The sequence below is a fragment of the Rhipicephalus microplus genome, chromosome X, assembly GCF_043290135.1.
Source record: "Rhipicephalus microplus isolate Deutch F79 chromosome X, USDA_Rmic, whole genome shotgun sequence".
Lineage (NCBI taxonomy): Eukaryota > Metazoa > Arthropoda > Arachnida > Ixodida > Ixodidae > Rhipicephalus > Rhipicephalus microplus.
In genome coordinates, this window is record NC_134710.1 from 186,742,825 (window position 1) to 186,760,649 (window position 17,825).

The following is a 17,825-nucleotide window of genomic DNA, read 5'->3' on the forward strand; positions in this document are numbered from 1 at the left end:
ATGACATGGTGCGATCATGTCGTCACCACTTCTTGGTCACGTGGCTTTTTCGTTTCATCGGATGTTAATCCCGGATTTTTCGCTTCATGGACCTTCATAAAGAGCACCCGCCTCAGCAGTGGTTTTCATCAGCTTAGCTCTTGAAAGCTGTCACGGGCGCGCACGAGGAGTACAGAAAGAAAGCGACTCTCCACGCGGCCGGCTGAAGATATTTTATTTTACGGCTTCGGAGTGCCGTATAATCTCACGCTCACCCATAGGCCGTCGACGTGCGTGTACACGAGGTGCCGAGCCACAAACGCTACCAGTGCTTGAATGGTGAGTCGGGACTTTTTAAACGCGATAACGAGCTCGTTTCGCGGAAATTGCCCGCAGCGTTGGCGTCAATTTCGGCGCCGTTGGTTGTGAGCGAAAAATCATCTCGTGCGTGACCGAAAAATGGAGAAAGAAGGAAATAAAATAAATAATGAGAATTTCTGGATGGTAATGAGGATGGAACCCAGGTCGTTTGCGTGGCGAGGCTTATAAATACAAGTAATATGACCTCCATTGCATGGAAATGCAGTGAAAATGACTTTCATGCTTTACAAATACACGCGTACTGTATACAGGCTTGACAATACAACAATTAACGCCCCATGTGGCAACAGGTGGCGCTGACTGACGCTCCTACGTTTAACGCCACACATATACCCCATAAAGTGTACCGGGAGTTGACCACCACCGTGCTATAGCTCAGTGGAGGAGCACCAAACTTGTTACTCGAAGGTTACAGGCTGGGATCCGGCCTGTGGCAAGTTATCCTATCGTTTACTTTATATTTTTTTCCTATTTGCATTAAAATTACTTCTAATATAATTCTCTATACTTTTCCTGGTACTATTATCTCCTAGTTATCATTAATAATGTGTCTAACAAACCAAAGGAGCCCTCACACTTACACTTTCCTTCAAGTAATGCCGCAGTAATATTGAGTGGTACAAACGTACATTGCCATCGGCCGTCAGAACATGATGTGATTATGAGACCGAGTAAGTCTTCGTGGTTTAAAGCCGGCCACCCATTACAAAAGGCCCACAGGTTACTGCGCGTATTCCGTTAAGTCCACATAGTGCGTGCATAGCAAGTTCGAAAAGACGCATAATTGCTCATGTTTTAAAGTGCGCGCTACCCATGACACAGAGTGCAGCGGTATGCGAAAGCTTCACTGACACAAGCCATCTTCAACTTATAAGACTACATTGTAGTAATCCGTAATTTAAACTTCTTGAGGAACGTCATACAATAAAAAGTGTGCACTAAGTGGCTGAAAATGTCGCTATCGAGTCCAACTCTTGAGGGCGAGGCTTAAATGTCTCTTAACGTATTTGAAGAGCTGTTGTTCGTTCGGGCATCTTGCAGGTTCTGGCATCTTCGTCTCGCCAAAGGGCGTTCTCGAGCGGTCCGGCTCCGTAGCGCTCAGCCTGATCGTGTGGGCCGGCTGCGGCATCCTCTCCCTCTTCGGTGAGTGCCCTCTCTCGCATAACCTCTGTCCTCCTAGCTTTCTCTCTCTTAATAGCACAGTGCCAGTTTTCATCCCCTCGCTTTTCCTGCTTAGGGCGTCACTCTAAATCTTTTGTGGCGTTAATAATAATAATAATAATAATAATAATAATAATAATAATAATAATAATAATAATAATGTCACATCCCTCGCATCTTATGAATGGACGTTATCCGAAGGATGCGGAGGGAAGGACGAGCTGCACGCACTACACGCAATACCAACGTGAACTGTAGTAGGCTGCAATGTTTGTTATCAGGAACACCAGACGTCGAAACCGAGCCGAATGTATACATATTCTAGCGAGCCAACTCAACACGCTGATTATTCAATTTAAGTAGTTCAGTACGCAGCTACTGGTAATAGAAAGCTTGTAGACACTGCAGAGATGACCACGCTGCTGTATTTAATGACACCAACAACGCTTATCGTGGGGCGTGCAGAGCCGTCCCCTGATAATGAATTGTCCCCGGTCTGCGTAACCGAGGCATCTTTGTCGCTGTTGTTGTTTCGACGTGCTATTTAAGGCGTACGACTGGCTTCCCTTGTGTGTCAGCCCTCCAGAACATTTCCCATCATTTCCGAATCGAAACCACATTTTGTAGCGGAGTGATCGCGTGCCATCTAGCAACATTGAGGTAGCCTGGAAGGGAACTGTCGTGGCACATACTCGTTTGTGGATTGAAAGCGCGCTGTTACGCATGCAAACCGGTGAAAATCGAAAAAGTGATTTCCTGCCTTCCTCAAACGCCCGATTTCAGTTTCTCAGAGTAGTGTAAAAAAGTGCACGTTGGTGGCATTAGGACCTGTCTTAGAAAAGGAGCCCTTGATGGATTCTCGTCTTTCGCTCAAGCGTTCCAGTGATGCCTGCACATGACTTTTGCGTGATTTGAAAACTCAGTATCTACAAATTTCGGATTGTCATCAATACTCATATAAATACACTGGGTGAGTTGATTAACATGTCTCAATAAGACTGGCAGTAAAATTATAAGACAGTTTCTTTTACGATTTCAGCCATTGCTGATGAATAAGTTTTTCATTAATCACGTTTTTGCTATTAGTTATTATTAGTTTTTTTGTTTTACTTTTCGGCTTGCTTTAGAGAAACAACACCGGTATGTATGAAGCTGCATCTGTATAGAATTCATGATTGAAGAAGCGTTGTGCGGTAACAGGTGCACTGTCGCTGGCCGAGCTGGGCACCATGATCCATAAGTCCGGCGGCGACTTCATCTACATCCTGACGGCGTTTGCGGGCGATCCTCCTGCGCGCGGTGGGATAAAGCCCGTGCCGGCCTTCCTGCATGCCTGGACCACCGTGCTGCTGCTCAAACCGGCTGGCCTGGGAATCATGGCGCTCAGCTTCGCTAAGTACCTCGTGCAGCCAGCCTTCCCCGAGTGCGGAGACACGCCTCCCGTGCCAACCAAGATGGTCGCCGCTGGATGCATCTGTGAGAACACCACGCTCTCGACATGCTCCTGCACCTTTGCAGAGTCTATAGGGAAAGCCATCTTGCTGTGCTTCATGGGCGTGAACGTCTGTTTACTTTTTAAAGACACGAACAATTAATTTGCATACCACATACTGCGGTCTACCCAATGCACCTCAATAGGATTTGAATAGACGGACGTAGCGCTGGTTGAACAAGAGCACAAGACGAAGACGCACGCACTACTTCCACTGTGGAACCCTGCGTCTGCCTTTTGTGCCCTTGTTCAACTAACCCCTTTCTTCAATGATAATGTATGCCAACAAAACTCATTTTCAACCGTCCTGTTCAGGATTCGGATGTTTTTGTATATTTGTAAAACACACACACACACACACACACACACACACACACACACACACACACACACACACACACACACACACACACACACACACACACACACACACACACACACACACTGTCATTGCTGAGAATAATGCCAACGTTAGCCGCGGAGCAGTTTAGCAGTTTGCACAAACGCATTTATGAAACGTGTTGGGCTGCGCATGCAGGTGTTTCCGTCGCATCACGCGTATTCGTCTGGTCCTCGTTCGTTGTCGTGGATGCAGCTGCTCGCTTACGTTGCGCTGGCAGGTGACCGATCTGTAATCATAACGCTTTTGCAGGGGCTTCATGCAAAAGATCGCAGCAGGATCGAGCAAAAGCTCTGACGAGGGACGACGTTGTTCATGTTGCGAGGGGGTTTCAGCCAATTGCTTGGACGAGGAATACTTGAATTCCACGGGGCTATCATCCAAGCTGTAGGATGACTTGATGTCCCCTGCAGCCCCACACTTCCAAATCTTACGACTCTGACTGCCCTGCCACCGGCCCCTATCCGGCTTCTACTCTACCAATCATTCTTTAAAACTTCTCCTCCTGCCTATTTCAAGACTCTTTTCTCCACTACCCCCCCCCCCCTCTAGGCGCTGACCGTGCTCCTGCAAGCTCTGCTTTTCCTTTTCTTCAACCATTCATTCATTCATTCATTCATTCATTCATTCATTCATTCATTCATTCATTCATTCATTCAGAAGGGGAGGCGACACACCACTGGTTGTCCAAATCACACGTTTTTCGCTGCTGCGCTCCTAATATGCAGGCTGCAAGGCTAATAATCTGTGTGCTTCGTAGCGCAGGAGCGCACGGACGGCGACGTGCTGCATCCCTTCGGTTATTTTGTAGCGTTAGCTACACTGGCCTCGCTAAGCCAATTTCGCGTGGCACTGTTCTCCGCACGCGCAATGATACTCCGCCGCCGCCGCGCGCGGCTCGCCGCCGGTGTGCGCGCAATTCGATGCGCTGCGAAGACGATCAGTGGTGTCACGCACGGGAGCCGGCACCTCCCTCGCACTCGGCCGCGCGCGACTCGCCGCCGCCGGTGTGCGCTTTCCAGAGGAGTGCCGTCATAGCCTCTGTAGATATATGGACGCCGACGCGCGCGCCTTCCCTGTGCAGTCGCCATTTGACACTGCGCTGGAGCCGCTTGATAGCGCCTCTGACTGGCGTTTGCCACTGTGGTATAGCCATGGAGAAGGAGAGTGCAAATGCTGCTCAACGGTGCAGTAGAGCGGAGAAGCTTAACTCCTCGGATCCCGAAGTAGTTACCCGGCAAAATATACATGTGCCGCATAATACGTATACCGTGTGTGTGTGTCATTGGAACAGCTGTAAGCATGATATCTGGAAAGCTAAGAATAATCAGCTGAACCTTTGCTAAGGCTACGTATATATGCTGGCATAGCTGAGCTAAGCCAGTGCCATTTTTTCTTATCTTCGCTTACTCTGAAAAGTGCGGCAGCTCCTCATAGGAAGAGAGCCCAACGGACTTAAATAAAAGAATGCTACACTGTTATCATGGAATCAAGTCTATCATCTTCTGAAGACGAGTGATTAGAGCGGAAACCTTTAGCACAAACGTTTGAATGATTGAATTATTCATTTTATTTCTGCTGCATTGGTTTCATATGTTGGGCCGCATGGCCTCGACTCCACCGGCTTAGTTCCCTATTACTTCTCGCTCGCGCAGGCCGCCCACTACAAACACGGAGGCGCCCTCACAGACACTCCACTATTATTTTCTTATTATTCGTTGTGTATACAATTAAGCCGACTTCACTGAGTACATCCTTGTTCAATGCTGCACCCTGAGGAGAGAGAGAAAAAACATTGAATGAAGCTTGTGAGTGAAGGTGGGAGGGTCCCTCATTCCAGGAACCCTCTGGCTTGGACAGCCCGCCGGGCTAGAGCGACGAGTTGATGCTGCTCGACCAGGTCCGGCTAAGAGATCGCAGCCTCCCACGCTTCACTTAGGAGGTCTTGGTCCGCATCTGGTGCTGCTTCTTGTAGTCTTGGGACACTTGCTTTGCATTGCAGTAGGCGGTGCGCCAGAGTGTCTGCCACATTGCAGTGAGAACAGATGTAGCTGCGCAACGTTGGCCTCATATGGTGCAATAGTACGCCGTGGGTGAACGTGTTGCTTTGTAGACGCCTGTAGTCAGTGCCTTCGTCTCTTGTGAGTTTTGGATGTGACGGAGAGTATGACCTGCGTTCGAGCCAATAATGTTGCAGCAATTCATGATACGTTTGTGGTACGGGTTCTCTTGCCGCTGATTCTGTTGTTGAGTCGGAGGTGCCTCGGATCTCGTAAGGCAATGCCCGGTGGACGCATTCGCGGGCTGCGGTGTGTGCCGCTTCATTTCCCTCGAGACCTTCATGACCCGGAATAAATACGATGCATGTGTAGGAAGGAGGATTGTCCATGCGCTTTAGTAGCCTAATCGCCACCGTGGAGACCCTGCCTTTCAGGTAGTTCCGTGCTGCTGTTAGTGAGTCGGCAAAGACTATGATGGGATCCTTACTCGTATGAGTGGTGAGTGCTATAGCAGTCTCTTCAGCTGTTTCCGCACGTTTGGTGAGGATAGTCGCCGATGACAGTACCGCGTCCTTGTAGTCTGCGACGGTAATCGCGAAGGCGTTACGTCCCGGATATTTGGCTGCGTCCACGTATCGCACCTGCGGGTCCCTGTCATGGTTTTTTGTGACGGTATTTTGCACCCTGAGGCATTTGAATTGTTTGTTTTTGGAAAATGTGCGAACTGGAGAACATTTTGTACGTTATTAGCATTAACTTTTGGAGAGCGCGGGGCTAGCTAAACACCGCCTGAAGCTTCGATTCTTCGCAAGGTCATATTAACACGAGCAGCTGGTACCACGATTCGAGCGCATGTTCCAGAGGCTACCTTGCAAAGCCCATAGGGGGAAGGAGTAAATTTGATCATGAAGCAGCCGTGTGTACCTTGGTTTATAATACATATAAGGTCCCTGCGGACCGAAGCGAGTTAACTTAGCGCCAAAGCTTTCAAAGCACTTGTATCGTTGAAGAGGTAGCTGCTGGAATAGCCATAACCCCTAATTTCAAACTGACTTAGCACTGAGTGGTGCTTCGGCTTGCTTTGTGTCTGTGGGCGAAGCGCTAATGCAGGCATCTGACTATGGGAAACTATAGCGTGCAATATAACCCTTGCATATGCTGTATGCTACCGTGCAGGCCTGGTGACGTTCGTCAACTGCTTCAGTGTGAAACTGGCAACTCGCATACAGAACATCTTCACCGTCACTAAGCTCGTGGCCGTGGCTGTCATCATCATCGCTGGCGTAGTCATGATAGCCAAAGGTACGTGTTGTGCATATATATATATATATATATATATATATATATATATATATATATATATATATATATATATATAATAAGGGAAAGTATACCTAAGGGCTCGTTTTTCCGTGTTTTGACACAATATTAATGAGATGTAACAGACAGTAATGCCAAGGAATGTACAGGGGAAGTTATTAGAACCAATGGAGTGTAAATAAGAAGAAAGAAAAGTGGATGAAAAAATAACCAGCCATGAGCAGGAATCGAACCTACGACCTTCGAATAACGCGTTCGATGCTCTAACCACTGCCACAGTGGCCTTCCCTGCATCCACTGTTTTGGGGTTTATATGTGCATTTAGAAGTAGGAGTGACAGTGAGCGCCATCTATAAGCCAAGCGACGAGTGTGAACCACTCCTTTATGCGCATGTTTGGCGTCACGTAGCACGTGAACTTATTACGAGCGGGCAGCTGATTAATAGTCCCTCGTATACAACCTAATATATATATATATATATATATATATATATATATATATATATATATATATATATATATATATATATATATATATATATATATATATATGTGTGTGTGTGTGTGTGTGTGTGTGTGTGTGTGTGTGTGTGTGTGTGTGTGTGTGTGTGTGTGTGTGTGTGTGTGTGTGTGTGTGTGTGTGTGTGTGTGTGTGTGTGTGTGTGTGTGTGTGTGTGTGTGAACAGTCCCAGTCTTCCTCTTGGGGATTTTTAAATACTTGCTACGATTGGCGTTGCCATCTCGACCTTGGTTACTTTGCAAGAGACTGTTACGCTATGCCACGAAAGAGCATGAAAAGGGAAACTATCAGTGCAAAAAAAGGTGTCGTAGTCCGTTTTCACGCAGGAGCGAAGCATTTACTGTGTGACTGTTAGGACACATTCGTACCTTTAAAAAGCTCAAACACATATTTTCCGTTTTAATAAGTGCAACTGTTTTGGTTTTGCGTTCTAAAAACCATGATATATATATGAGGGACACCTTAGTGGAGGGTGCTTCGGAAGTTTTCATCAGCTGAGGTTCCTTAACATGCACTCTAAAGCTAAGCAAATATGAGACTCAAGCACTTCGCCTTGATCGAATTGCGGCTGCCGATGCTGGGATTCAATTTTGCAGTCGAGTACCGCACCGCTGCGAATTCACACCTTTACCAAAGTATCCGCATTTCGATGAAGACCAATTGCAAAAACACACCGGATTGTTAGATTCAGGTGCATGTGAAGGAATGTAATCCCTGGAAGTTGAAAATTAGCTTCGATTTTCTCACTACAACGTGAATAATAATAATAATAATAATAATATTAATAATAATAATAATAATAATAATAATAATAATACTTTATTGTACACATCCACAAGTGATACGAAGAAACGGGCCTGTCTAAGTTCCAAAGACTTTTGCGACTAGGCCCGGCAGAGCCGGTTACAGCGATGTGGATACATGGGTAACAAAAACTATGGTTGCTTCTTTGACAACGAACAGACTAATGATTGACACCATGGCTTTTTTGCAGGAAGTAAATAAAAAACTATTATTATTATTATTATTATTATTATTATTATTATTATTATTATTATTATTATTATTATTATTATTATTATTATTATTATTATTAAGCACGTCTTTACACTGAAAATTCAATGTAATAAAGGCAACTGCGTGCCTCAAAAATACTCACATGAAATCGCACATCAAGTTAATAAAGTCATTAAGTATAAATCACACAAACCGTGACGTAAAGCCAGGCATTCTTTTTTTTTAGCTGAAGCACAACGTTCACTCACATAACACAAAAGCTTGACTGAAAACTTTTCTGTCGCTGAGTCTTTAAATGGAACATGCGATGTTGAACGCAGACCAACTGCAAAGGGTAACGACAAAGAGTATTTATGAACAGAAGTATTGGTGATTTCGGTCTCTGCAATCATATGCAATCTGCATAGCTACTGCTCAACGCACGATAAAGCGAATGACACAGCTCAGACTTAGTGGTAGAGTTCCACAAAATGTTTCTTCTTCGTTTAGCTCTGGGTATGTATGTGTAATCAGAATGTGTGTGGGAGAACAGAGAAATCGTTTTGCGGGACGACCATGCGCTCCACCCAATATTATGACGTTATATTCCTGTCCACTTCAGAATTATATGATGTTATATAAGCCCTGCATTTCAATTAAACATAATTATTTGTATTCTATTGAGCTTCGTTGTCTGTTCCTTCGTACAATTGTAAATGCTAGAAGTTGACGAAACAATATTTTGTTTGCGCGGTTTAGAATTACGCGAATATCATGAGTTCAATGCCTGTTCGCAAATATTTCATCTCTGGAAAATATATAATGACCTATTACGTCACAGATAAAATGTAGAGGTGAGATGGTGGGAGCGCGTTAACAAATGGCAGCGGTGCACCTTCCTTGCCTAATAATACATATTTAGCCCAGATCGGTGGCACAGTCTGTCTCGCAGTTGCCGCAAATGCAACTCCTGATTTTCCCACTTCTTCCCATTGTGCAGGCCACACGCAGTACCTGGCCACTGGTTTTCAAGGGACTACCTCCTCGGTGTCTGACATTGCCACTGCATTTTACTCCGGACTGTGGGCTTACGACGGATGGTCTGGACAGTTTTGGCCATTTAGTGGTAGGCTTAGGCGCTAGGCTTTTGTGCATGCTCACATCGGCGACGCTTGAGTAGAAACCGCTGACGCATAATGTGAAGTGAGACGCACCGGTAGGAAGTAAAACAGGAAACTGAATCAAGTATACGACGGCTTTACAAGAACGAAAAGAAAGACTTTACCACTGATGTCGCTATTTTGATGTTCCAGGAATAACTTGAACTACATCACGGAAGAGTTGATCAACCCATACGTGTAAGTGCTAAAAGGGTTTACCTTTTGTGAGCTTCTTTGAAAATTGACATGTATTGGTGAAAGGAGGGTAAAATATAACCGTTGAACTGCGTAAACGATGCAGTGTACAGTTGACATTAATTGCATTTGCGTTGCGTGGTTTGCAGCAACCTGCCTCGCTCCATACTGATCGGCATTCCCTTGGTGACTCTGTGCTACGTCCTCATCAACGTGTCCTACATGAGCGTCATGTCTGCCACCGAACTGCTCGCATCTGAAGCCGTCGCTGTGGTATGCTCACTTTTGTTTGCTTGTTGAAACGTGTTATTTAACTCGCAAAAATAACAGAATAAAAAAAAACACGCAATGAATTCACCCTACATGTGAGCATAGGTCGGCAAAAGTTCTCGAGCTCACTCTCTACCGAAATATATTTGGCGCTTCGGGCTCACTCAAACTCACCATAAATTTTTTCAACCGAGCTTGCTCAGACTCACGGATTGATCTGAGTCCGAGTGAGTCGACTCATGCATGCGAGCGAGTGCACTGCTTGTCGTTTGAGACGCCCTGGTGTCGCTCTTGAACCGATCATATGCGTAACTCGATTCACCTGGCCCGTCATGGTGGTCTAGTGGCTATGGTGCTCGACTGCTCACTCGAAGGTCACGGGACTGTATCCCGTCCACGGCAGCCACATTTTCGATGAAGGTGTAAATGCTGGAGGCCCGTGAGCTGAGATTGAGGCGCACGTCACAAAACCCCAGATGGTTGAAATTTTCGGAGCCATCCACAACGGCATCTCTCATAATTATATCTTGGCTTTGGGACGTTAAACACTCGACATTATTCTACTAAATATGCTTGTTTAGAAGTCATTTTCAGTAGAAATAACACTTAATTTGGAGACAGGAGAAATCAAATTTTTACATAACATATATATGCTGAAGATGTTAGTCTGAAATCTGAAAATGTTATGCAGAAGACTGACACGACAAACACTCTGGGTCCCGCCGCACTCGACGCTCTTTGAAACCGCGTAACTTCGTTTGGGAGACATAGAACCATGCTAAAACAATTACCTGTACCGTGCTTAAGCAAACTGACTTTTCAGCCGCAATAAATAGGTTTTAGCTACCTATAGCAACAGAAAAAAAAACAATATGCAAGATTTTGGTGTCCGTGCTCCTTTAAAGCTCGAGGTAAAACGTCGGGTGTCTGCAGGAAACCCTCGGCACTGTCGCATATCAGATGCGTCCACCGACGGAGAGAGTGTGCAGCCACCGCGCCGTGTTTGCCCGCTGCGCAAGCCGATTACGAGCGACGAAGGGCCCCATTTTTTACACAGGCAATGCCAAAGCCAGCTTTACACGTTAGTTCTGGCTCTGAAGTTGGGACATCCTTGCAAGGTTTGTGACAGGTTGTTGTTCGACTTTAATTTGTCTACACGAAGGAAAGACCGAGGACGTCTCCCCCCTTTTTTATTCAAAGTTCGTCACGTAAGCGTCCCGTCTGACGTACACACTAAATGTAAAGGATAAGCGGTTCGATCGGGCGTTTGTGACGACTTGCTGTTCTTTCCTTGCCATATTCTGTTGCTACGCGCCTTTATTTCAAAGTACTTCGCTCGAGCTTCCGGTCTGACGGGACACAGATGCCGCGTTTCCTGCGCGCCCGATGCGCTCGGTTTCGGAGCCTGGAATTTCGACTATGTCTAACTACGCGTTTTTGAGTGCACCTGGGGGGGGAGGGGGTTAAAGAATGGGTACGCCATACATTTTCGGTGTACACAGATATGCCCTCATGCTAATAAATAATACGTCAACTTATGCCAGTTTTTGTCAGTTACTTATTTTACTGTAACTTTAGGTGCGACACAGTTCTTCCTCGTCGGCGTAAAGTTCACTTAAAGAGATGAGAGAGGCCTGACTCTCCTAACACTTTTGCACAAATCTGTATTGTATAAAAGAAACAGCCTTCGTAATCTGGGCCTATAAATTCAAGACCCGGAGCTAATTCTAAATCCAGATTTACAGTCACGCCAATGGTCCTGTAAAAAACAGAAACTTGGACAAGTTGTTACAACACAAACCCCCATGTAATATTCGCGTGTTTATACTGTCAACCACTATATCTAACGTCCTGTTACAGTGGTTTCGGGCAATATACAGTATATTTATGGGTAAATTTGTATAGAGCGAGAAGACATTTGCGAAAAAAGTATGTAAGCTCATCGCGGTGTATACATGGCGCGTGATGTGGATGCGCCTAGCTAAATGCAGATCTTACGCACGTCGAACCTGTACACTAAGCTCGCTTCAACGCAGCCGTGGCGTGACACGGCACCGGCTACTTTCGCGACCATCTTTGTTTCACTTAACCCCTTCCTTAATCATCATAACCGGTCCACGCGAACACAGATGTATAAGCGAATAAGCGGTGGTCCCTGTTTTGCTGGCGATCACAATAACAGGTGTATGTTAGTGCCGTGCTGGCATTCCGCTTAAGCGAACGTGGTAGCAGTACTCGCGGTGTAGGAGCGTCGCACGACGCAGAAGAGCGTAAACAAAGGGGCATTGTGCCTGGCGTGCACGTGATGACGCTTCTCGACTGCACGTGTGGGCCACCTCCGACTACGACGCAGAGCTTTGTGTTTTCGCTGCTACTCAAATGACGTTTGACGAGGGCGAGAAAAGAGCCATAAAACAATATTGTAGACAGTGCTGCAGCATAGTGACAGACATAATCTTACTCAAGCGTAGACAGCTTGTCTATTTGGTTCTGGTTATCACCATGGAACATGATACTGGTGAACAGTCAAGAACATGCATTAGAAGAAGCCTGTCCATGTAGAGTAGAGCGGCTGCAATTTTTCGCTTAGGCTTTTTATACTATCTTCGATAGCGCCGAATAATAACGAAGAATTTGTTTTTCTTGCCTTGTACTGCCAGCATAAGGGCTGTATCGGGTTGGCTTGAGCAAAACACGTTCTTGTTAAAACGACCTGTAGCAACACACCAGGTTTGATAGCGACTAAAAAGAGTCGAAAACAGATGTGGGGTGTGCGTATAGAGCGCTCAGCTTCGAGAAGCTGGTGCATATGTGCCGCCACGTTGATGCGGCCAAGACAAGACCTGCTGGCAACGTGAAGCGCACAAACCACCAGGGTGAATGTGACGATGGTACTGTGTATAGCTCACCCCTCGTCTGTCTTGCACTGGCTGCAGTCTTGACGCTGTGTGAATGAGCGTTTGCTAGAGAATCGCAGGAAGACGACATCAATATCAGGCACCGGTCATTTTTCTGGCCACATTCACACACGCCGCTGCACATATTTGCAAGCAAGCACGAAGCTTTTCTTTTTTTTTGACGGGAAAGTGTTTTAGGCCGTGGTCCAACACGGCTCCGCTGGCATAGTTCCGTCGCGGAAATGACGTCTAAGAATATGCACTAAACGATTGCAAAAAAAAAGAGAGAGAAGGCAAGCATCTATCCTGCATATTCGAACAATTAACCTGTCGCTCCTTAGCGCACGGCGCTAACCACTACGCCACAAACGACCGTTATGCTTACGTTATGTGTAATGCTAAAAACAAGCCATTTATATGCACCATACACCGTTTGGCAGAAGATTCGGAATTTTCGCGCGTTTTTGTTATCAGTAGCGAGATGGCACGATGGGATCGCGTTGGGCACGCTGTAAAGGTCGTCGCCTCCACGAAGGGCCACCTCCACGGAGCGTGGTCTCTTTGTGCGCGCGCTCATCAGACTCGTAATTCGGGAGAGGACGAAGGTCACTTCGCACGCTGCCACGATGCCGTTTACGAATGGAGCGTGCGGTTGGCACACGACGCAAAAAGAATTGTGACTTGTTCGCGCTTGTCCTGTGTATAGACTTGTGCGCTCGTTTCGTGCGTCTTTCTTTCTGATTCAGTAGCGTGCTTTAAGTGTCAAGCTGTGACAGTTGTTAGTCCGCACTTGTCCTATGTACGCTAATTTCGTGCGTGCTTCCTGCTTGAGATGTGTGCTGCAAGTTTCGAGCTTCTTGCCGTTCCTAACATAACTGCAATTGGTTGCTGTTGCTGAAACAATGTACAATAAACGCTCAACTACCGATGTACGAACACGTCTCACTTTCGTGGTATACCGATTCGTATATAAGGGGATCAGCCACGTTTTTAACCAGAAACGTTTGCCACGAAAATCTGGTACTTAGAAAAGAACGCGAACATTTTTCGAAGCCTTTAGTACAAACGAGATAGAATATTACGTGCTCCTTCTATCACTCTTGGGTAATAAGAACTGAAATTTCTCGAGGCAAATCTGTCTATGCAATCTGCGAGGGTGTCATGGCATCTACTAGAATCTACGTGATTGCTGTGTGCACGTGTTTATTATCTGCCATAGATAAATTACTGCTCGGCTGATTACTTGTCGTAATGTTTTGGCATTATAGATCGAGGCTCCGTTTAGAGTATAAAAGAAACTCGTTTCCTGTGCAATAAAATTTTGTCTTACATGTTAGGTGTGATACTACACCCTTGTTTGTCAATGTAATGTTCCATACTTCTACTTTCCCATTGCATTCACTCGCTAAGAGTATCTGCAAAATTTCAGCTGTGCTGTGTATAAATATAGCAACGCGCACTTTTTTTTATTACGAGCAAATGAGAGTCAAGTTGGTGCTGAATACGAGGTTTTTCATATTTAAGCGTTTTCATGTGATTTAAAGCCATAGAACGTAAGCAAGTAATCCATGCTAAAGTTAGAATTAACTTCAGTCACATGTCGTGTATAACCGCAGCAACTGCAAATTGTAAAACAGTTCTCATGTCGAGAAATCCCAATCACCGTGTTTTTACTGTTCACGCTTTTCTTGTGTACACCGCGCACAGAAATTGCAAGCATTAACTTTAAACGCAAGTCTGCTTGGTTCAGTTTCCTGTCATATCGGCGTGGTCAGATCTGGTTCGGTAGCACACGGTGATATTCTCGTAAAAGAGTACTCCAAGGTTGTGTATAGGAGGATGAAATAGTATCTAGTTTCACTGCCATCTGTACGGCTGTGTGCTCACAGAGTTTTGTCAACGCGTTCACACGAGAAGTTAGTCCTTGACATACGCGCCGTGTATCTGCCGTGCAGCGGTTCGGCAATCACGTGCTGGGGCCAGCGGCAGTGCTCATCTCACTCTTCGTTGCCGCCTCCACGTTCGGCTCTGGCAATGGGACCACATTCACCACGGCCAGGTGAGTCGTTTGATGTAGTACGACACCGCCGGCGCTGCATGTTGTGTCTCGCTCGTACAAAAGCAGTCGCAGCTTCACATGGCACGAGCGCAACTGAAACCACCGACCTCATGAACAGTCAAAATGTCATGATTGACTTTCCATGCTGCCCCATTTATGTTAAAGTTGTTATCTGACAGTTCAAGAAAACTATTTTCCGTAACTTTCATTTAACTTCAGCCTCCAAGACCGCGCTCGTCCCGACATTCATAATCAAATTTGACACTCGTTGAGTTATTTCGCATTCATGGATTTTGGCGCTGTGATGTCTCCAAACTAAATTTTCGTATCGATTGACTTCCGAGTTTGCGTCACGCACTAACAGGGTACTTTAAATTAATTGTGCTGACCTGGAGTTCTTAACATGCGTCTATAAATCTAGATGCACTGAGATATTTCGCATTTCGCCCTTCATCGAAATGTGACCGCCAGGGCCGAGAATCGAAACCACATTCTCGGAACACGTCAGTCACTCTAACAGCTAAGCCGCTAAGCTTCCACGGAAGTTGTCAAGTCCATACTGTGGCGTGGCTTACCGCGTGGGGCATATCGTTTGCAATCTGGACAAAGCTGAGAGCAGCTGAGCTGTCTCTCTCAGCTGACATTGACAAACAGCGACTTTTTACGTTTTCCCCCTGTTTATGAGCATATGTCTTCACAGCTTGACGTTCTGTCGAGATTTATGCTTCTAAATGCGAAATTTGCTCACTGTCTCTCGTATTTGATAATGATTTCGGACTGGAAGCCTTGCAGGATAATCAAACTAATTAAAGAAAATACGACGGTCTTCGGGTTTTAAATATAGACATATACTTCAGTAAGAACTGTGAGCAGAAAATGTGAATAGGTTTTCATTAATCATGTGTTCGACTATTGCTATTTCTGGCGGGAACTGCATATCAGATATAGTACCATATTTTTGCTATGATGGGAATTAACACTTAAAGTTGATGACTGTATATTGACTATCGCCTTGAACGCGTCGATCTTTCTAGTCACTGGACAGACGTCCATGGATCATGGCTATGCATGTCTTATAGAACTGGCCTTGTCAAACGTAGAGTTACATACAGGCTATTAAAATTAGCGCAGTGAATAGGGGACACGCCCTGCACCTAGCTCCCTGTTTCTTATAGTCACTATATAAGCGCAGAAGTTTGAGTTAGCAAACCTAAGTTAGATGTTGCGTTTGTATAGCATGATAAGAATATTGTGGAAGACATTCTCGCCACAGAATTTGAACAGCGACAGGATGTTAGCTAAAGCTATGCATGTTAAATTTGGGGTCGTCTGTGGTAATATTTGTAGATTCTGCTCAGAATACGAGTTCCTTCGATATAGTCTAGAATGTCTTCGAGCTAGCGACGATTCCTGAGCCTTGGCGACCAGCCTTCGCTGATCCTCGAAGTTGGAGCTGGCCAAAGCAATCTCCCAAACTTGATGATGTGGTAAGAGGAACACCATAGTAAGAGGCGCTGTCAGAATTTTTTTTTTTGGGATGAGGGTCTATTAAACAACTTTTTACGTATTTTCGTGCATGTGCTTGTATATTTGCGAGCATATAAATTAGAAAAGGTGAAACATATCCGGGGAATGGCAGAGGAGAGCTCTGATTACCCCAATTTCCCTCTCACGGCTGTGCTAGTGAAAGATACACTCAATATAAAAATTTTTTGTTCTTTCTCTCTCCGCATTATTGGGGAAAAGAGTTCAGTGAGTGTTAAAAGTAGGTGCAGGCTGTTTGACGTATTCGGGTTCACTGAGGAACAAGTGAGCTAATACGTGTTAATTGCCATTCTGTGACACCAATCACAATATTTCTCACGTTCTTTACTATTTATACTTCATCAAGATCGATTAATAAACTCTGTAGTCAATATGGAAGCGAATAATAATAAGGAAATGGTAGAGTTTGAGCAAACGCACGATTCAGGAAAAGCGTTTTAGTTTCAGTTTTTGTGTGATATTTCTTCCACGTCTTAAATAAAACCTGTGATATATTATACCAACGCACGTGACTGCCTGATGTCGAGTGCTTTCCCACGCACTGCGCTCGAACAAACAATGCATTTAATCTACAGCGCAATGCTTTTGAGAAGGCGAGAAAGTAACGAGAAAGTGATGCAAGCAATGACTTCGAAATACACGCTATCACGTCCCCCTTGAACCAAGACACCATGAGATCGCGGCTTGCAAGCGGGTAGACACACAGTGCTTTTGATATTTGGCGGCCTTTCTTAATGACGAGGAACAATGACGTAGCCAGAGAGTGGCGAGGTAGTTCAAACCCTTTTCCCAAAATGATTTTTCACTTTTTAATATGTATATATACGCGCATACATACAAACGCGCGCACGTAAATACGTACAGTATAACTAAAACCCTTCCTCTCCCTCCCCCCCCAAAAAAAATATGGAGCGTTTCCCCGGAGGAAACCGTGATGAATGCGAAGTAGCAGTGGTGCGCACGGTATTGACCCGGTTGAAACTGGTGTTGGCGCGGGTGCTGAAAGAACGGTTTGAAGCGAAACTTGGTGTAGCGTTTACTCGAGTAAACGTTTGTTTGAAACGCAGACACGGGAAGCGGGACCCGTTGAAGACGCTTACACTCGGCTTCCTTGGCTCGCGTCTCGTCGGTGTTACCCGCGTGCCGTCTGTATTCTCGAACGCGATTAATGTTCTAGACTCACGTCTCGTCGGTGTCGCTGGTCTACCACTGCCGACGCTTGCGTTCGGCTTTCCTGGCTCGCACCTCGTCGGTGTTGAAGTCGCTATTCGCGAACACGATTGGGTTCGCTAACCCTCACAACGCCGGTGACAGCCGGGAAAATTATTCGCACCCTAGTGGGAAGCATGCCGCGGCGGCGTCGTGCCCGTTGACGTGATCGCGCAGCAAGCAGCGGCACGCTGTCCGCATAGTCGGCGCCGCAAGGTTCTCGTGGCGCGCGCAGCGCGCG

At 45.8% G+C, this 17,825-nt stretch overlaps 1 protein-coding gene across 1 annotated transcript in view; it reads left to right on the forward strand.

Moving 5' to 3' along the window:
* LOC119177293 (b(0,+)-type amino acid transporter 1) overlaps nt 1-17,825 on the forward strand; it is a 115,215-nt gene that overhangs the window by 83,702 nt on the left and 13,688 nt on the right. The window contains exons 3-9 of the mRNA XM_037428751.2: nt 1,402-1,503; nt 2,722-2,997; nt 6,590-6,715; nt 9,250-9,349; nt 9,563-9,607; nt 9,754-9,877; nt 14,727-14,830. Coding sequence (XP_037284648.1) covers nt 1,402-1,503; nt 2,722-2,997; nt 6,590-6,715; nt 9,250-9,349; nt 9,563-9,607; nt 9,754-9,877; nt 14,727-14,830 — 877 coding nt within the window. The remainder of the gene's footprint in view (nt 1-1,401; nt 1,504-2,721; nt 2,998-6,589; nt 6,716-9,249; nt 9,350-9,562; nt 9,608-9,753; nt 9,878-14,726; nt 14,831-17,825) is intronic.